The sequence below is a fragment of the Cucurbita moschata genome, unplaced genomic scaffold (genome assembly GCF_002738365.1).
Source record: "Cucurbita moschata cultivar Rifu unplaced genomic scaffold, Cmos_1.0 Cmo_Scf00130, whole genome shotgun sequence".
Lineage (NCBI taxonomy): Eukaryota > Viridiplantae > Streptophyta > Magnoliopsida > Cucurbitales > Cucurbitaceae > Cucurbita > Cucurbita moschata.
Genome location: NW_019268646.1, coordinates 28,218 through 49,935, shown reverse-complemented (window position 1 = coordinate 49,935; position 21,718 = coordinate 28,218). Strand labels below are relative to the sequence as shown.

The following is a 21,718-nucleotide window of genomic DNA, read 5'->3' as shown; positions in this document are numbered from 1 at the left end:
TTTCTCAAACAAACAGATCGTAATGATAAGATATTTTTCGAAACAAATAAATCATAATGATTGTTGGTTCTATTTTCATTCGTTTTGGATGTATTGTAATGGATTAAGCAAAACTCTTCATATAACGATAGCCTTTTTCTTGATATCTTTGATTAATTTGATACTTATTCTTATGAACTAATGAAATATCTATGATTTTATTTTGAATTCCAATAATAGTTTACTTTGAATTAAATTATAAATGGACCCTTTGTCCTTAATATTTATTTTTATAAACGGTACACTTTATATAATAGATTTTCAAATTTTAATGGTGTTCCATAAATCTATATTGAAGTTTTTGTAAAATTATTTATTAGATATAAATTTTAATTACTTTCCATTTGTAATTTTCCATTCTAAGAAACCTCCACGAACAGTGTGATACTGAATTTATGATCTTCTCCTCCTTCAAAGTAATGTCAATTATGTGGTAGCGACAATAGAATCATTAAGTATTGTTTCTCCTAAATGTAAAAAATACAATTATTGAAAACAGGCCCAACATCGTGGCATGTTGTAAACCGAATTTTGAAAGTTAAAATAAATATGATAGGAAGAATGGTTTGAAATATTTGTCGGCGTTAAAAGATTATTCAATCAGTTGACGGAGTGGTCTCAGGTGGCGCTGGTTTAGCACAGATGGGAGGGTTTTGCTTTCCAGAAACGGTCGGTTTCACATTTGCACACTCAGACACAATTGACCCTTCTTTACCACTATAAGTGAGGTCAATATCAGCAATTTCCACATCCTCACATGGATGACTTTTACTGCAAACAAGTTTGACTGCAACGGGAGTAGAAGATGTGCCCCTGATATTCTTGAAACTAACTTTGCTAATCTTAATTGTTGATGGAACCTGGATGTTCAAAACAAACATGAATTAATACTTGTTCAAAAGATAATAAGTTGGAAACCAACGAGGTTCGACGATTTTAATACATACCTTTCGGTTGCATTGATTCCATGGACAATATTCTTGATCTATGATGATAGGGTTAGCAACATTATCCATTTCAATATCTTCAAAATGCATGTCAGAGGCTGGGTATGAGACGACAGAATCTGGCCATGATTTGATCCTGACACCATTTGTAGTACCGATTAATTTGCATTTCTTCACTGTAACTCCTACCACTTCTTTTTCAGTTTTATACTTGCCCAAGCTGCCTATGCTAATGCCATGTCCCGGTCCGCAAGTGACATCACTATGGTTATTTTTCTGTTAGTGTATCCTACAGATATACAATCATCTCCCGTTGCGATTACAGTATTGAGAATGTAAACGTCTTCTGAATCACCCAAGTGAATTCCATCGGTGTTGGGACTATGCTCTGGTGCAGTAATTTTCAGGTGATCGAAGGTAAGATTCTTGCCGGCCAAAACATTGATATGAAAATTCTTGCTATCCAATGAAGTTATGTCCTTCACTATCGAATTTGTGATGAAATTGAACTTCAAATTCTGCTCATTTTAAACAAACAAAAAAAAACCACTCCGTGTTAAAACATACAATGCTAACCCAAAGTATGGGTCCTTTTTATAATTAAAGTAGTATGAGCATTTACCATGGGAAGCTTTTTGCATTCTTTCTTCACGTGGCAATCATTCTTTTCCCAACCAGCTTTTCCTTGGCCATCGAAAACTCCAGTACCAGCCAATGTCAAATGATCGACGTATTCCATAACAAGCAACCCATCTCCTTCCGTGTCGGTAGGAGAAGCTTGTAATGTTCCTTCAACTAGAAGCTCAATAGGACTTTTACATGGACCTTTGAGCCTGGATTCTCCTAATTGATAAGTTCCTTTTGGAACTAATACTTTACTTGGAGTAGCCGACGCACATGCTTCCTTCCATGCATCTGCTAAAGCCTGTGAATTCAACCATTTCATTTGAGAGAAATATTTTGTACAAAATGAAATTTTGGTTTATCAACTTAAACAAATGTACACGTACTTGAGTAACATCAGCATTAGGTTTGGCACCAAATTTTGTAATATCAAAAACACCGCTAGTAGCATCAGCGGTAGCATTAGACACCAACAATAGCAGTAGTGGTATTAATGCCATAAACTTTGATATCAATCCCATCCTTTCTAGTCCACTTGTCTCTTCTACTTTGCCTTATTTTCTTTTGGTTCAACTTCCAAAACTTCTTAGAAATAAGAATTGATTTGAATGCATTCACCAACTCAAACTCTCCTTATATACAACACAAAAATAACCAATTCAAACTACCTAAATTTGTTAAAAAATAAGTATGTGGTTTAAGGCAGGCCTATAATTAGTTTTACCTTAAATGATGGAAGACTGGTCTCGTTGGAGCGTAATTCCTTTATTAAATTTCTATACTAGATGAATGTACATACCACAATTTTCAACAAATGAACCACAACCAAAAAAAAAAAAATATCCCCAAAGACTTTATAAAAAAATTCTTTAAAAAAAAAAAAAAATTAGTTTTCAAACTATTACTCCATACTTTTCTTACTTTTATTCCTATCTCACAAATTTTCCTCTTTTTCTCCCGAGAAATATATCGATGAGAATAAATATTTTTGATCGTATTGTTATTAGCGTGTATCAAAAATATATTAAAACGATGTGATGGAAAAAAATTTCTTTAGTCATTTTTCAGCAATATTGGTCGGTCGAGGCCCGTCCATGCCCAAATTGCTTAGTCGGGCTTGTCCATTTCCAATCCTAATGGACAAACCCTTGATCCAATTTTCTCTCAATTCTTCACGTGTCTTGTTACGTGATTGATACATTCTATAATTCTTCACGTGTCTTGTTACGTGATTGATACATTCTATTGGGCGCACTTGCCGTATGTTTTTCAGAATCAGCTCTAGAGAATTTCTAATCTATTTTTTAGAATCCGCTCTAGAATCACATTCATTCACTATCAATTATCATTTGGGACATATAAATGTATAGAATTTTATATGTGGTTTTCTCAATTATTCCGGATGAATGGAGTTGTAGGGTTGCTTGTGATACGTTGTGCGGAGTACACTTGGTTTGATCAAGCTCCCCTTCAGCTGTGTTTTTTTGGATCTTTATGCGGTCTCTTGCAGAAAATAGGTCTCCATCTTCGATTTGTGCCACCATGTAGTGTTTGGGCAGGGTTCCCTCTACCTCCTTAGGCTGTTCTTATTCCTTTTTTTCAATGAATTCCTTTTAAAGTTTCTTTTCTAACCGAAACAAGAAAAGAAGTAAAATTGAGCCCAATGGTGTTATCCTCAAAGATATTATTTTCCTTTCTGAGATGATAACCCACCGTGAATTATGAAGTTAGTGGATATCATGTAAGGGGTATGGAATGAAATGATGAAAAAAAAATTAGAATTTCAGGCTATTTCGAGGTTGAACGACGCATCAGTGCATAGGCTTCACGCGCACATGGAGGTGCGAGTAACCAAGGAGTGGGACATGTGGGTCAACGAGTGTAGTACGCATGTGGGTGGTGGAGGCTTATTTCAAGTTTCCGCTCGTTCTGTTCAACTTAATTTGACCTGTTTCATCAATATTAGCTTATATTAACATTGAAAATCATTAGATATAGGTTAAATTAAGAGAATTTGTGACGAAATTACCATATTATGAACCATTATGAAAGCAAAGGAAATGACGATTCAAGTAAGTAGTATATTGAAGCTCCTAAACAAGCATGTTACCATGGGAGCAAGAGATAAAGGCGTTGAATGTATGTAAATGGCTTGAGTTAAATAATAATAATAATAATAATAATCATGAATCCATGCATAAAATGTGAGCGTAGTAGAGAATCATGATTAGTAAGTATGATGTATGACTCTAGTTTATGCTTATGAACTATTTACGATGTGGAGATGTGAATGAGTATTCTTAGTCTACTAATCCCTACAAAACCCGTGACCAATGCGATGTGTGCGAAGTTGGGAACAATGAATATTTCTGACCAGAGAGTTTAGCAGACAAACCGTATTTGATCGGGAGTGAGCCTTGCATACGAGTCTAAAATTTGTAGTAAACATAAATAGAGCCAATAAATAAAACTTAAGGTTGCTAGAACACCTTCATATCAATAGAGAGGTCCTAGTAGATGAGACTAGGAGCCAAGGTAATTGTTGGATGGAGGACCCTATCCCGACCAAAAGCCTAAAAATAACCCATTGTGAATAAAACTTAAAATATTTCGAAAAAATAATAAAATTTGTTAATGATAAGTTTGGAGTGAATTAATTACTCATCAAAATTTTCTTTAATTTTTTTTTCTGGATAAATGTGAAGTAATGTGATCGAAATGACTGTGTAGTCGAGTTGGAGACTTAGAGATCCTACCTAGACCCGTAATTTGTGTCAATAGTAAGAATAGTGAATCAAACTTTCGAGTAAGGCGGATATTGTATTAAATTTATATTTAACATATCATATAATTTTTTAAAAATTAACTTTGTGAATTTTATTAAACACAAATGGAAAGTTCAAATATTTATAAGCTAGATCTATTAAACTTTTTTTTTTTTAGAATCTACAAATTAACTAGACAAACAAAATTTTGAGATTAATTTTCGAGCATAATTAGTTGGTTTCTTGGTATGTATAGATCCACATTACTCCATACAAAGCTGAGTTACTACCTTACAAAGAGTAGCCAATTTTATAGAATTAATACCATTTTTGTATGCAGTTTTTTTTTTATTCAACGTAGATATTAGACATGTATGGTTTAACTACTATATGGGTCCCTTTTGACATTTGATCATTTTAATATCTCTACGTTCTAAATTTTCGTTGTTTTTTGTTCTTGTATTTTTAAATTTGATTCATTTTGGTCTATATACTTTTTAAATATGACTACTTGAATTTCTGTTTGTAAAATTTTGACCTACATTTTATACATAATAGAATTCATTTAATACTATAGACTATATTTAAAGGAGTGTGAGATAGAAAATGAAAATGAAGAGATTAAGATGATCCCCTGGACCAGTAATTTAAATCTATTAAAAATAAAATAATCTAAGTAACCATTCTCGATTAAAATAACTTTTAGACATTTGTAACAAGTTTATTATGGTAGGCGTTGCATTAGAGCATTTCATATGTTACTATCCCCATGTTCCAACATTATCAAAGTGCTATTAAATTCATGTCTAATTAGATTAATCTAACACGTTAAGAATATATTTTTCGTAGAGTAAGCAAAACTTTGTGAGTAATAATTGTTGACGAACTATTTGATCCAAATAGATATTTGTTGGTGGGAGGTGGTGCAGATGAAGATGAGAAAGGATAGTTTTATCAATATATCAGCGGGTTAAATCTATAGTGTATCTCCAAGAAAACAGGAATGACTAATAAACATTATAGATCAACTAGTTCTAACGTGCATAAGCTTAGTGTTTATCCGAAGAAATGTCATGAGAATTTATGAAATCCCGTAATTAATAATTTAATTTTAAATTTTTTATTTACCGTTTAACATTATCCATTATATGAAAAATTGAAAATTATTAGTGTTACGTGGTCGGCACACAGAAAGATCATGTTTAAGTAGTAATGTAAATTATTTATAAAATTTGGATAAGATTGGGTACTTTATTCTGACAACAGTGTTGATATGAGTTACTTTGTAATTGTTATAAATGATTTGATCAAAGCCTTTCGAGTGAAAATATGAGTAGAGATATCTTGAAGTGTTGATATGAGTTACTTTGTAATTGTTACAAATGATTTGATCAAAGCCTTTCGATTGAAAATATGAGTAGAGATATCTTGAAGAATGAGTTTGTGTAGGACCGAGCCAAAATAATTTATCTTTTTTTTTTTTACATAAATTTTTTACTTGAGAAGATTAATATTCTACCGTATGATTATATGCAACTCGATCTTAATTACAAGTGAGTTACGAACTACTACGGTTTATCATTTGATTTGTAAGGTGAGAACAACTTTCATAACCAATTCAATATGTCTTCCATTTTAGAGACTAAACAAACAGAGAGTTGAGAACATGTCTTATGAGGTGTAATTCACTTATTTTCATATAAAGTAGGTAGATGAGTAGTTTTCTAAGTGATGACATGAGAACTTGAATAAAGGTCCCAACCCTCTTATCTTGGTTGGATCATGAACAATTGTTCTTTCAAGAATTTGTGGTACTTAATTACGAGGGCAAAACAAATTTTTGACCTATGTTTTGCCCTAACCATAATTACAATCAGCTCTTAAAGGATCTAGTAATAATTTCATCTAGGACACAACTTGTCGTGCAGCGTTATCATGACTTATATCACACTCATTCATAACATGGCTTCACATAGCATTACATATCACGACGAAGCATGGCATCACACACATTCATACCATGGCATCATAGGTCATCACGTAACATACTTAAAATCGCATAACATTCCTAATTCTGTTCATGTAGGGGCCACAGGCATGCTTCTTATGTTGGATCAATATGACAACCCTGGAAGGGTGAATAGGTTTCAACCATGTAATTATTTTTTTAATAACAATAAAACTTAAAATTTAGAATTTAAATAGGAAAAGAGTTAGAAAATATAACACCGTAGTTTTATAGTGGTTCGGTCAAACTCGACCTACTCCACTCCCCAAGCACCTCTTGTGAATTTGAATAAAGCTTTCTGACTCTTTCCTTGGAACAGAGCCCAACCAGTACACCGCTCCTTTTACGAGTTCAAGAGCAAACTCAATTCTTTCCACGGCTCAGGATCAAACCGGTACATCGCTCTTTTTACGAGTTAAAGAGCAAACTCAATCATTTCCACTGCTCAGGATTAAACCGGTACAATTGTCTGAAATCTTATAGAAACACACCACAACTCTGTGAAGTAATAGATTTAAAATTTTCTCACAAAACAATAGACATCTCAATAAGATAAAAAAGAAATAGAATTGGAAACTTTTGGAGAGAGCAACAATGGTGGCTCTTAAAAAAAATTTAGATCAAGGCTACTATGAAACTTGTGTATTGTGAACTGTTCTGTGTGTTGTGTTCTTAGAAAATATGAAGAGGTGATGAGTTGAAATAGCGATCAAGTTGTAAAAATAGGAATCGATAAGGACCACGTGAACCGAAACGTAGACCACGAAAAAATAATATTTATTTATTTTTAAATTTATCATAAAAAATTATAGACCACAGGCTTCATTTAAATATATATATCTATGTATATATATACATTATTTTAAATAAATATTAGAAACATTTTAAATTCATTTATATATATATAACATATTGAAATGTAATAATATAATAAAAAAAATGTTAATGAAAATCACGTGGGTAAATTGAAAAGTTTTATAAATCTAATTTAAATCTGAAATGATTTTGTAATTCAAATAATTTTCTTTCTTAAATTTAGTTTTCATAAATGAAATCATTATAATTTCTTTCTATTGAAAAGTAATAATTGTTTTAATTTTTTTATTTATTTATGAGTAACCTAAATGTAAATGAAATTATTATAATTTCTTTTCATTTAAAAGTAACCGAAAACTTTTATAAATGTAATTGAAATGATTTTATATTCAAATACTCCTCTTTTAATTCAAAACTAATAGAAAACTTTTATAAATGTAATTGAAAACTCCACAATTTGTTACTCTATCAAAGTTATAAATGTCATACTTCGATTGGTCTATGATGTCAATTTTGCTGCTGGTCCATGATGTCAATTTTGTCACCACATCATCACGTCAGGTATCTTTTTTTGAATTTGATTGGTCCATGATGTCAATTTTGCCGCTACATCATCACGTCGGGTATCTTGTTTTGACTGAAACTTGTTCGTTCTATCTCTAATTTGAGTGAATAAAAAAAGACGTTGAAATCGTTATTCCCAACGTTACACTGTGGATAAAACACTGAGAATGGTTAATAATTGAAGGTATGTTTCTTATCATCAAAACATCTATTAATTAATTAATTAAAATTAATTAATTTTAGATTAAGGGCCAAAAAGCCAACCATCTTCCCTTTTTTTTATGATGACAAACCATTTCAAGAAAAATAGTACGAAATTCATAAAACCATAAAATTTAAAATAATGCACATGTCCAAATATTGACATAATATTGATGCATCATGATAAAACATTCTAATATATTATTATAAATTTTAAATTTTAAATTCACTCAAATCCATATTCTCCCTTTATATTAATGCTTCAATAAATTATTAAATAATATAAATTCATTAATTATAAAATAACAAAGAAGAAATTCATTAATTATAAAATAACAAACTTAGAGCATAATTTTTCCTAATTTTCTCTCCCTCTGTAATCATAAAAAAGAACAATAAAACAATAATAAAAGAATGACATGCTCCCCTAAGAACATGCCTATAATTAAGATTATAAAATTCTAAGATATATCACCGAGTAATACCAAACTCAAATTCAAGATATATAACACTGTATAATACCAAGTTCAAGCCTATTTTTGCAAAAAAAAAAAAAATTCATTTAACAACTTGAAAAAATATCTGCTAATTGATTATTAGGGTTTATAAAATCAAGAATAATATGTCCATTTTGCATATGCTCTCTAATAAAATGATGTCTAATGTCAATATGTTTAGTTCTAGAATGATTAACAGAATTTTTGGTTAAATTAATAGCACTCGTGTTATCACAAAAGATAGGCACACTATCAAATTTTAATCCAAAGTCATAAAAAGTTTGTTTCATCCAAAGAATTTGAGCACAACAACTAGCAACCGCAATATATTCCGCTTCCGTAGTAGATAAGACAACCGGATTTTGCTTTTTACTAAACCAAGAAACTAATGAACTACCAAGAAATTGACAAGTTCCACTAGTACTTTCAGGATCAAGTAAACTTTCTGCAAAATCCGCATCAGAATATCTTAAAAATTTAAACTCAGCATTTCTAGGATACCACAATCCTAAATTAATAGTCCCAAGCAAATATTTAAATATTCATTTAACGGCATGTAGATGAGATTCCTTAAGACAAGAATGAAACCTAGCACAAAGACATACACTAAACATAATATCAAGTCTACTAGCAGTCAAGTAAAGTAAAGATCCAATCATACATCGATAAGATTTTATATCTACACATTTACCTTTTTCATCCTTGTCAAGCTTGGTAGATGTGCTCATTGGAGTCCAAGAGAGTAGTCTCTCTTACCTTGTCAATCATACCTTGATAAGGTACTCTCTTACCTTCATTGAACTTGAACCTTTGAGTAAATCCTGGTGTATTTATGTGGATTTAGGAAGATACCATCTTTCAGTTGTTTGATTTGAAGTCCAAGAAAGAAACTGAGCTCTCCCATCATACTCATCGTACATTTAGAAAATTCTTCCCATAAAGAAGAATTAGTAGAACCAAATATAATATAATTCACATTTTATTTGCACTAATACATAATTTTTCTTTAATTTTAATAAAGAGAGTTGTGTCGAGTTTACCCATTTCATCATTCTCTAAGACTAAGTCTATTGTACCAAGCTCTTGGAGCTTGTTTTAAGCCATAAAAAAGCCTTTTTCAACCTATAGACATGAGGTGGAAAATCAAAATTTTCAAATCTACAGGGTTGTTTTACATGAACTTTCTCCGTAATATAACCAAATGCACTTTTCACATCCATTTGATATGATATAAAATTATTGTAAGAAGCAAATGCAAGTAACATTCTAATAGCTTCTAATCTAGAAACGGGTGCAAAAGTTTCTTCATAGTCTATAGCTTCCTCCCGACAATAACCTTGAGCTACAAGTCTAGCTTTATTTTTAATGATATTCCCATTTTCATCAATTTTATTTCTAAAACCCATTTGGTTCCAATAATGGAAATATTAGAGGGCCTAGGGACTAATTCCCAAACTTTGTTCCTTTCAAATTGATTAAGTTCTTCCTAAAATCCAAAACTCATCATTTTCGGCATCCTTAAGACTTTTTGGTTCAATTTGAGAAACAAAAGCAAGATTATTAAATAAATTAATAAAGGAACGAGTTTTCACACCTTGTTCGGGATCACCAATAATCAAGTCCTTGGGATGAGATGAGGTATACCTCCATACTTTTGGCACTGACGAAGAACTTTCTTCCTTCTTTTCATTTAAGCTCACTTTTTCTTTACTTGAGACAGTTTCTCTCCCTTTGTCATTGACAAGAACTTTCTTCCTTCTTTTCATTTAAGCTCACTTCTTTTACTTGAAAGAGTTTCTCTTCCTTTGTCATTGTAGACAAATCTCCAAAATTTCTTTCTAAATCATCACTACAAATAAACTCGTTAGAAATATCATTATAAGATTCATCAAATACCACGTGCATAGATTCTTCTATAACTAAAGTTCTCTTATTGAAAACTCTATAAGCTTTACTAGTAGATGAATAACCAAGAAAAATACCAATATCCGTCTTAGAATCAAATTTTTCCAACTTTTCTTTGTTGTTCAAAATAAAACATTTGCAACAAAAAAAACTTTTAAATACCCAATATTTGAAATTTTATTATGATAGAGTTCATGAGAAGTTTTATCTAAACAATGTCTAATTAAAACAGTATTTGATACATAACCGGTGGTATTAACAGCTTCCGCCCAAAAATATTTAGGTAAATCATATTCATTTAACATTGATCCAGTAAATTCTTGTAAAGTACGATTTTTTTTTTCTTTCAACCACACCGTTTTGTTGAAGAGTCCTCAGAGAGAAGTGATGATAAAAACCATTATCTTCACACAAATTTTAAAACGCTACACTATCGAATTCTCCTCCATGGTCACTCCTAATTTTAGTAAAGAGAAAAAAAAATCATTTTGAACTCTTTTTACAAAATTAGCCAATCTTTTCAAAACATAATTTTTATGTTTATCATCAAAACCAAGTAAATTACCTATACCCTTACCAATTATTTTACCATTCGTGTTGTCGCCAACGGTTACTAAGCCACCATCCTTCTTGGAAAGACTCACAAACTTGGATTGGTTCCTCGTCATGTGTCTTGAACAACCACTGTCCAAATACCACTTATATTTTTTCTTGGAGGCTTTCAAATAAACCTATAAACAAAGATATTCAAAATTGACCTTTTGGTACCCATACTTGTTTGGGTTCTAACAAGTTAGTTTTCACAAATTTAGGAATCATGTTTGCATTCATATTAAAAAACTTATCATACGAGAAACAAACAGCATCATGCATGAATTTATTTCTTGGACTAAGTTTATGTATTCTATTTTCAATAGAAAAATTATTTCTTAAAACATTGTTAAATTTTACCTTTTTAGAAAATTTTCTTTCGTAAGGAAAGTTTTGAGAATTTTTCAATGTAATTAAAGCAATTAGGTCTAATATGACCTTCAACACCACAATAATGACATATAGGCACAAATCTAGATTTATCATACTTAGATACAAATTTGCATGTGTTAGGCTCAGACATAATGGAAATGCTTTAACAAATATTGTTTTAGAACTTGAAGGTGTATAACATTCCTCAATATAGCGTAATCCTCTTTTATATCCATAAGGCTTACCTGCTTCAATTATTTTATCTAATTTTTTAGCACCTATAGTTAACTTTTGAATAGACTCCTTAGTTTTACCAAGTCTTGTATAGTATTTGATTCCTTTTCTTTGAGTAATTTAATTAACTTATATTTTTCATAACAATCCTCTCCAAGAAACTTAATTTTATCAAGTAATGCAGTTTTCTCATCACAATCATTTACCTGCTTTTTACCAAGTATATCAAATTTTACAACATTATGATTATTCTGTTTCAAACAAGAAATTTCATTTAATAAAAACTCATTTTTAATAATTGAAGCCTTATATTTCTTTTGATGCATAACATACTTTGACTCATTTTTAATAATTGAAGCTTTATATTTGAAGCATAACATACTTTGAATCAAGTTTTTCTAAATCAAGTTGCATCTCCTAAATTTTTTTAAATAATTCATCGTAAGAGGGAGATTCAAGAATTACCTCGTCTTCTTCATCCTCTTTGTTACCCTAAGCCATGACTTCATCCTCTTTGTCACTGTGAGCCATGAAGCAAAAATTTACTACTTTTTCATTAGATTCATTTGCATACATTTTATTATGAGCTAACATGCTAATTTTTGTTTCTTTAACTTGATTTGTTCCCTCGTGAGTTACTTCAAGAGTTTTCCAAATTTCATATGCTGAACAACACATAGATACTCTATTAATGTATAGCACTAGCATTAAAAGAACATTTTTTTATATCGTGTTCATCAAATTCATTCTCTAATTTAAGCTCCTCAATGTTATTAACAATTTTTATTGGAATGAAAGGACCTTTACTAACATTCAACCATAATTCATAATCAATCGATTGCAAATAAATTTTCATTCTAGCTTTCCAATATGTATAATTTTTTCCATCAAAATAACGAGGTCTAGAAGTTGATTGTCCTTCACAAAAACCGTTTTTAACATGTAGATTTGCCATAAGCTCTAAAAATAAAGTTTATATAAAAAAAATCAATAAAAGCAACATGCTCTGATACCAATTTTTGGATCGATATGACAACCCGAGAGGGGGATGAATAGGGTTTCAACCATGTAATTATTAATTTTTTGTTTAATAACAATAAAACTTATAACATGCAATAAAACTTAAAATTTAGAATTTAAATAGGAAAAGAGTTAGAAAATATAACACCGTAGTTTTATAGTGGTTCGGTCAAACTCGACCTACTCCACTCCCCAAGCGTCTCTTGGGAATTTGAATAAAACTTTCTGACTCTTTCCTCGGATCAGAGCCCAACCACTACACCGCTCCTTTTACAAGTTCAAGAGCAAACTCAATCCTGTCCACGACTCATGATCAAACCGGTACACTGCTCTTTTTACGAGTTCAAGAGCAAACTCAACTCTTTCCACGGTTCAGGATCAAACCGGTACAATTGTCTGAAATCTTATAGAAACACACCACAACTCTCTCAAGTAATAGATTTTTAATTTTATCACAAGACAATAGACATCTCTCTCATGAATAAGATAAAAAAGAAATAGAATTGAAAGCTTTTGGACAGAGCAACAATGGAAGCTTTTAAAAAAAAATTAGATCGAGGAAACTATGAAACTTGTGTATTGTGAAATGTTCTGTGTGTTCTGTTCTGAAAAAAATAAGAGGTGATGAGTTGAAATAGCGATCAAGTTGTAAAAATAGGAATCGAAACGGACCACTAAAACTTGAACCGAAATGTAGACCACTAAAACGTGAACCGAAACGTGAACCATGAAAAAATAATATTTATTTATTTCTAAATTTATCGTAAAAAATTATAGACCACATGTTTCATTTAAATATATATATATATATATATATATATATATATAAAACATATTGAAATGTAATAATATAATAGATAAATAAATGTTAATGAAAACAATGTGAGTAACATTTTAAAAGTAATTGAAATGTTTTATAAATTTTGTAATTCTCAAAACTGGTTGATAAATTTAAATGAAATCATTATAATTTCTTTCCATTAAAAACTAACTGACTTTTATAAATGTAATGGAAATTTAATTCAAATACTCCTCAGTAATGGAAAACTTTTGTAAATGTAATTGAAAACTCCACTATTTGTTACTCTATCAAAGTTATAAATGTCATACTTAATGTCAATTTTGCTGCTGGTCCATGATGTCAATTTTGTCACCACATCATCACGTCAAGTATCTTGTTTTGAATTTGATTGGTCCATAATGTCAATTTTGCCGCCAAATCATCACATCGGGTATCTTGTTTTGACTGAAACTTGTTTGTTTTATCTCTAATTTGAGTGAACCAAAAAAGACGTTGAAATCGTTATTCCCAACCTTACACTGTGGACAAAATACTGAGAATTGTTAATAATTGAAGGTAGGCTTGTTGTCATCAAAACATCAATTAATTAATTAATTAAAATTAATTAATTTTAGATTAAGGGCCAAAAAGCCACAATCCTTCCAACCAACAAAGGTAGAGTCACTTCCTTGTTTAGTCCTGATTCCCTACCTATAAAATAGGTGTTCTTAGGACATATTATTAAACTTAGTTTAGCTAAACATATTGATTACTCCTAGTTTTAGCTTAAAAAAAATATATCAAAATTTGAAATAGGAGTCTTACCAACTTAAAATGCCTTCAATAAGGTCAAAAATACCTTTAGAAGGGTCGAACATGTAGGAAATGGTAATAAACTTGGGGTTCCGATTTTAAACACTTTTTTGCTGTTTTATACACTCCTTTTCTTCGACATTCTATTCTAAATCATCAAGGTTGAAAATTCCCCAAGAGAATTTCAAAAAACTTAATTCGGGACTTTTGAAGCACGTGTTAAAAATACTGAGTAATGGTTGATGTTTTTCGAAATTTTCTTGGTGAATGATCAACCTTGATGATTTAGAATAGAATGTCGAAAATTAGGGTTTCGATTTTAAACACTTTTTTTTACTGTTTTATACACTCTTTTTTTTTTCGACATTCCATTCTAAATCATCAAGTTTGATCATTCTGTCGGAAAATTAAAAAAAACATCGACCGTTACTCAGTTTTTTAGCACGTGCTTGAAACGTTCCGGATTAGGGTTTCGATTTTAAGCACGATTTTACTGATTTCTACACTCCTTTTCTTCGACTTTCAAAAAACATCGATTGTTACTCAGTTTTTTTTAGCATATGCTTCAAACGTCCCAGATTAGTGTTTTGATTTTAAGCACATTTTGACTGTTTCATACGTCCCAGATTAGTGTTTTGATTTTAAGCACATTTTGACTGTTTCATACACTTGATTTTAAGCACATTTTTACTGTTTCATACACTCCTTTTCTTCGACATTTTATTCTAAATCATCAAACACTAACATTTTGACTAGAGAGAGTAGGGGCTTCTCGACTCGATCTTCATCCTCGTCAAAGCTTTTCTACTAATAAACTGACATTTTGGTGACCAATGGAGGCTCCCAAAGTACTTCTCACTTTCTTCTCAGCAAAATACCCAACAAAATTTTGATACGTTCACAAATAATCCCTCCCCTTTTTAAGTTGTTTCAGAATATTTCAACTCTTTCTAAAATTATTTTTATATCTATCAACATGTTTTGCTTGTTTTATCTAAAACTAGTTTTTACCTTATTTGCATTGTAAAATCCTGTATTTCTATAGATATCATTTCTATTCAAATTAGGATTCTGAACTCTCTACACCCTCTGGAATAAGATATTTTTCAAAACAAGCAAATCATAATGATAAGATATTTTTCGAAACAAACAAATCATAATGATTGTTTGTCCTATTTTCATTCGTTTTTGATGTATTGCAATGGATTCATCAAAACTCTTCTTATAAAGATAGCCTTTTTCTTGATATCTTTGATTAATTTGGTACTTATTCTTATGAACTAATGAAATATCTATGATTTTATTTTCCTTTATTACTCTTGTCCTCTGTAGATCTTTCTAGATTGCTACACAGATGTTTTCTAAGTTAATTCCAATAATAGTTTACTTTGAATTAAATTATAAATAGACCCTTTGTCCTTAATATTTATTTTTATAAATGGTACACTTTATATAATAGGTTTTGAAATTTTAATGGTGTTCCATAAATCTATATTGCGGTGTTTTTAAAATTATTTATTAGATATAAATTTTAGTTACTGAATTCATGATCTTCTCCTCCTTCAAAGGAATGTAAATTATGTATTACAGTAGAAAAATAGAATCGTTAAGTATTGTTTCTCCTAAATGTAAAAAATACAATTATTGAAAACAGGCCCAACATCGTGGCATGTTGTAAACCGAATTTTGAAAGCTAAAATAAAAATGATAGGAAGAATGGCTTGAAACATTTGTCGGCGTTAAAAGATTATTCAATCAGTTGACGGAGTGGTCTCAGGTGGCGCTGGTTTAGCACAGATGGGAGGGTTTTGCTTTCCAGAAACGGTCGGTTTCACATTTGCACACTCGGACACAATTGGCCCTTCTTTACCACTATAAGTGAGGTCAATATCAGCAATTTCCACATCCTCACATGGATGACTTTTACTGCAAACAAGTTTGACTGCAACGGGAGTAGAAGATGTGCCCCTGATATTCTTGAAACTAACTTTGCTAATCTTAATTGTTGATGGAACCTGGATGTTCAAAACAAACATGAATTAATACTTGTTCAAAAGATAATAAGTTGGAAACCAACGAGGTTCGACGATTTTAATACATACCTTTCGGTTGCATTGATTCCATGGACAATATTCTTGATCTATGATGATAGGGTTAGCAACATTATCCATTTCAATATCTTCAAAATGCATGTCAGAGGCTGGGTATGAGACGACAGAATCTGGCCATGATTTGATCCTGACACCATTTGTAGTACCGATTAATTTGCATTTCTTCACTGTAACTCCTACCACTTCTTTTTCAGTTTTATACTTGCCCAAGCTGCCTATGCTAATGCCATGTCCCGGTCCGCAAGTGACATCACTAATGGTTATTTTTCTGTTAGTGTATCCTACAGATATACAATCATCTCCCGTTGCGATTACAGTATTGAGAATGTAAACGTCTTCTGAATCACCCAAGTGAATTCCATCGGTGTTGGGACTATGCTCTGGTGCAGTAATTTTCAGGTGATCGAAGGTAAGATTCTTGCCGGCCAAAACATTGATATGAAAATTCTTGCTATCCAATGAAGTTATGTCCTTCACTATCGAATTTGTGATGAAATTGAACTTCAAATTCTGCTCATTTTAAACAAACAAAAAAAAACCACTCCCGTGTTAAAACATACAATGCTAACCCAGAGTATGGGTCCTTTTTATAATTAAAGTAGTATGAGCATTTACCATGGGAAGCTTTTTGCATTCTTTCTTCACGTGGCAATCATTCTTTTCCCAACCAGCTTTTCCTTGGCCATCGAAAACTCCAGTACCAGCCAATGTCAAATGATCGACGTATTCCATAACAAGCAACCCATCTCCTTCCGTGTCGGTAGGAGAAGCTTGTAATGTTCCTTCAACTAGAAGCTCAATAGGACTTTTACATGGACCTTTGAGCCTGGATTCTTCTAATTGATAAGTTCCTTTTGGAACTAATACTTTACTTGGAGTAGCCGACGCACATGCTTCCTTCCATGCATCTGCTAAAGCCTGTGAATTCAACCATTTCATTTGAGAGAAATATTTTGTACAAAATGAAATTTTGGTTTATCAACTTAAACAAATGTACACGTACTTGAGTAACATCAGCATTAGGTTTGGCACCAAATTTTGTAATATCAAAAACACCGCTAGTAGCATCAGCGGTAGCATTAGACACCAACAATAGCAGTAGTGGTATTAATGCCATAAACTTTGATATCAATCCCATCCTTTCTAGTCCACTTGTCTCTTCTACTTTGCCTTATTTTCTTTTGGTTCAACTTCCAAAACTTCTTAGAAATAAGAATTGATTTGAATGCATTCACCAACTCAAACTCTCCTTATATACAACACAAAAATAACCAATTCAAACTACCTAAATTTGTTAAAAAATAAGTATGTGGTTTAAGGCAGGCCTATAATTAGTTTTACCTTAAATGATGGAAGACTGGTCTCGTTGGAGCGTAATTCCTTTATTAAATTTCTATACTAGATGAATGTACATACCACAATTTTCAACAAATGAACCACAACCAAAAAAAAAAAAATATCCCCAAAGACTTTATAAAAAAATTCTTTAAAAAAAAAAAAAAATTAGTTTTCAAACTATTACTCCATACTTTTCTTACTTTTATTCCTATCTCACAAATTTTCCTCTTTTTCTCCCGAGAAATATATCGATGAGAATAAATATTTTTGATCGTATTGTTATTAGCGTGTATCAAAAATATATTAAAACGATGTGATGGAAAAAAATTTCTTTAGTCATTTTTCAGCAATATTGGTCGGTCGAGGCCCGTCCATGCCCAAATTGCTTAGTCGGGCTTGTCCATTTCCAATCCTAATGGACAAACCCTTGATCCAATTTTCTCTCAATTCTTCACGTGTCCCTTTACGTGATTGATACATTCTATTGGGCGCACTTGCCGTATGTTTTCCAGAATCAGCTCTAGAGAATTTGTAATCTATTTTTTAGAATCCGCTCTAGAATCACATTCATTCACTATCAATTATCATTTGGGACATATAAATGTATAGAATTTTATATGTGATTTTCTCAATTATTCCGGATGAATGGAGTTGTAGGGTTGCTTGTGGTACGTTGTGCGGAGTACACTTGGTTTGATCAAGCTCCCCTTCAGCTGTGTTTTTTTGGATCTTTATGCGGTCTCTTGCAGAAAATAGGTCTCCATCTTCGATTTGTGCCACCATGTAGTGTTTGGGCAGGGTTCCCTCTACCTCCTTAGGCTGTTCTTGTTCCTTTTTTCAATGAATTCCCTTTAAAGTTTCTTTTCTAACGGAAACAAGAAAAGAAGCAAAATTGAGCCCAACGGTGTTATCCTCAAAGATATTATTTTCCTTTCTTGGATGATAACCCACCGTGAATTATGAAGTTAGTGGATATCATGTAAGGGGTATGGAATGAAATGATGAAAAAAAAAATTAGAATTTCAGGCTATTTCGAGGTTGAACGACGCATCAGTGCATAGGCTTCACGCGCACATGGAGGTGCGAGTAACCAAGGAGTGGGACATGTGGGTCAACGAGTGTAGTACGCATGTGGGTGGTGGAGGCTTATTTCAAGTTTTCGCTCGTTCTGTTCAACTTCTTTTGACCTGTTTCATCAATATTAGCTTATATTAACATTGAAAATCATTAGATATAGGTCAAATTAAGAGAATTTGTGACGAAATTACCATATTATGAACCATTATGAAAGCAAAGGAATTGACGATTCAAGTAAGTAGTATATCGAAGCTCCTAAACAAGCATGTTACCATGGGAGTAAGAGATAAAGGCATTGAATGTATGTAAATGGCATGACTTAAATAATAATAATAATAATAATCATGAATCATGATGTATGACTCTAGTTTATGCTTATGAACTATTTACGATGTGGAGATGTGAATGAGTATTCTTAGTCTACTAATCCCTGCAAAACCCGTGACCAATGCGATGTGTGCTAAGTTGGGAACAATGAATATTTTTTACAAGAGAGTTTAGCAGACAAACCGTATTTGACCGAGAGTGAGCCTTGCATACGAGTCTAAAATTTGTAGTAAACATAAATAGAGCCAATAAATAAAACTTAAGGTTGCTAGAACACCTTAATATCAATAGAGAGGTCCTAGTAGATGAGACTAGGAGCTAAGGTAATTGTTGGATGTTGGACCCTATCCCGACCAAAAACCTAAAAATAACCCATTGTGAATAAAACTTAAAATATTTCGAAAAAATAATAAAATTTGTTAATGATAAGTTTGCAAGTTAGGAGTAAATTAATTACTCATCAAAATTATCTTTAATTTTTCTTTCTCGAAAAATGTGAAGTAATGTGATCGAGATGACTGTGTAGTCGAGTTGGAGACTTAGGGATCCTTCCTAGACCCGTAATTTGTGTCAATAGTAAGAACAGTGAATCAAACTTTCGAGTAAGACGGATATTGTATTAAGTTTATATTTAACATATCATATAATTTTTAAAAATTTTGAGATTAACTAGACAAACAAAATTTTGAGATTAATTTTCGAGCATAATTAGTTGGTTTCTTGGTATGTATAGATCCACATTACTCCATACAAAGCTGAGTTACTACCTTACAAAGAGTAGCCAATTTTATAGAATTAATACCATTTTTGTATGCAGTTTTTTTTTTTATTCAACATAGATATTAGACATGTATGGTTTAACTACTATATGGGTCCCTTTTGACATTTGATCGTTTTCATATCTCTACGTTCTAAATTTTCGTTGTTTTTTGTTCTTGTATTTTCAAATTTGATTCATTTTGGTCTATAGATCGTTTTCATATTTAGATTTTCGCATATGTCATTAAAGGAATGACTAATAAACATTATAGATCAACTAGTTCCAACGTGCATAAGCTTAGTGTTTAATCCGAAGAAATGTCATGAGAATTTATGTCTTAAAATCCCGTAATTAATAATTTAATTTTAAATTTTTTATTTACCGTTTAACATTATCCATTATATGAAAAATTGAAAGGTATTTGTGTTACGTAGTCGGCACACAGAAAGATCATGTTTAAGTAGTAATATAAATTATTTATAAAATCTGGATAAGATTCGGTACTTTATTCTGACAGCAGTGTTGATATGAGTTACTTTGTAATTGTTACAAATGATTTGATCAAAGCCTTTCGAGTGAAAATATGAGTAGAGATATCTTGAAGAATGAGTTTGTGTAGGACTGAGCCAAAATAATTTATCTTTTTTTTTTTTTACATAAATTTTTTACTTGAGAAGATTAATATTCTACCGTATGATTATATGCAACTCGAACTTAATTACAAGTGAGTTACGAACTACTACGGTTTATCATTTGATTTGTAAGGTGAGAACAACTTTCATAACCAATTCAATATGTCTTCCATTTTAGAGACTAAACAAACCGAGAGTTGAGAATATGTCTTATGAGGTGTAATTCACTTATTTTCATATAAAGTAGGTAGATGAGTAGTTTTCTAAGTGATGACATGAGAACTTGAATAAAGGTCCCTACCCTCCCTCTTATCTTGGTTGGATCATGAACAATTGTTCTTTCAAGAATTTGTGGTACTTAGTTACGTTACAAGGGCAAAACAAACTTTTGACCTAACCATAATTACAATCAGCTCTTAAAGGATCTAGTAATAACTTCATCGTGTAGAGGAGTGCAACTCTAGATTTATTGTATGATTGAAGCATGCTAGGGTAACGTCACTAATTAACCTAAAAAAATTAGGGGCATTACCGATAATCTTTTGTTTTAGACAGTTGAAAATAATAAAATAGCAAGATTATTCTTAAAGTAAATTAGTTTGTGATAGAATTAAAAACATAGCTTAAAATTACTTTCATTCATTAATATAATAATTAATAATAATGAACTTAAAATAAAAATAGACTATAACGAAACTCTATGGATGGTTTTAGATAGATTAAGGTATTTTAGTTTATTGAAAGGAAATATCTCTGCTTAGGAGTTTGAGTTGACTTAGTCCCACGATACATTAAATAGACTCACAGTTGGATTAGTTTTTTTAATTATTTTAAAAACCTCATAATTAACTTTAATAAATCAATTTAACCAACATAAATGAAATGATAGTGGGAGGAACTAAGGTTTATGAGGTTAATCTAATTGGTCTAAGTTATAGTGTAATGCCCCTAATTTTCTTACCTAGATCACAGACGTCATTACGTGCATGCCTTTAATAACATATGCGAAAATCTAAATAAAACATTTTAAACAAAGTCACGAACTTATATGTTTAATCTAAAACAGAAAATAAAAATAATAACATTGTCAAAATAAAACATTAACATAGATTTTTAGTATGAAAATGGAAAGCTACCTATGGAACTATTAATTGAAAACAATGCATACTACCGTCCTATCTCAGCTTCCATGACCATTCCAGCATTCATCGTTATCCGTGCATGGACGCTTTACCTTTACATGAAACATAAGGGTAGCATGTAGCTTGAGTATCTTAGTAAATACTCAGTAAGTAA

At 31.3% G+C, this 21,718-nt stretch overlaps 1 protein-coding gene and 1 pseudogene across 1 annotated transcript; both read right to left on the bottom strand.

Annotated features, from left to right (window-relative positions):
- Positions 1-598: 598 nt before the first annotated feature.
- LOC111440017 lies at positions 599-2,344 on the bottom strand (annotated as a pseudogene).
- A 13,421-nt stretch (positions 2,345-15,765) lies between these two features.
- LOC111440014 (exopolygalacturonase-like) lies at positions 15,766-17,639 on the bottom strand. Its single transcript, XM_023077396.1, has 4 exons — positions 17,292-17,639; positions 16,904-17,206; positions 16,280-16,798; positions 15,766-16,192 (listed from the first exon to the last, which is right to left on the bottom strand). The coding sequence occupies exons 1-4, from the start codon at positions 17,424-17,426 to the stop codon at positions 15,929-15,931; spliced, it is 1,221 nt and encodes a 406-aa protein (XP_022933164.1). The 5' UTR covers positions 17,427-17,639; the 3' UTR covers positions 15,766-15,928.
- Between the last annotated feature and the right edge of the window lie 4,079 nt (positions 17,640-21,718).

Excerpts from the sequence above, each read along its gene's own strand:
- LOC111440014 (XM_023077396.1), bottom strand. The coding sequence starts at position 17,426 with ATGGGATTGATATCAAAGTTTATGGCATTAATACCACTACTGCTATTG. Across the intron at positions 17,207-17,291 it reads CTAATGCTGATGTTACTCAA|GCTTTAGCAGATGCATGGAA; the intron begins GTACGTGTACAT and ends TTGAATTCACAG. Across the intron at positions 16,799-16,903 it reads AATGCAAAAAGCTTCCCATG|AATTTGAAGTTCAATTTCAT; the intron begins GTAAATGCTCAT and ends TAAAATGAGCAG.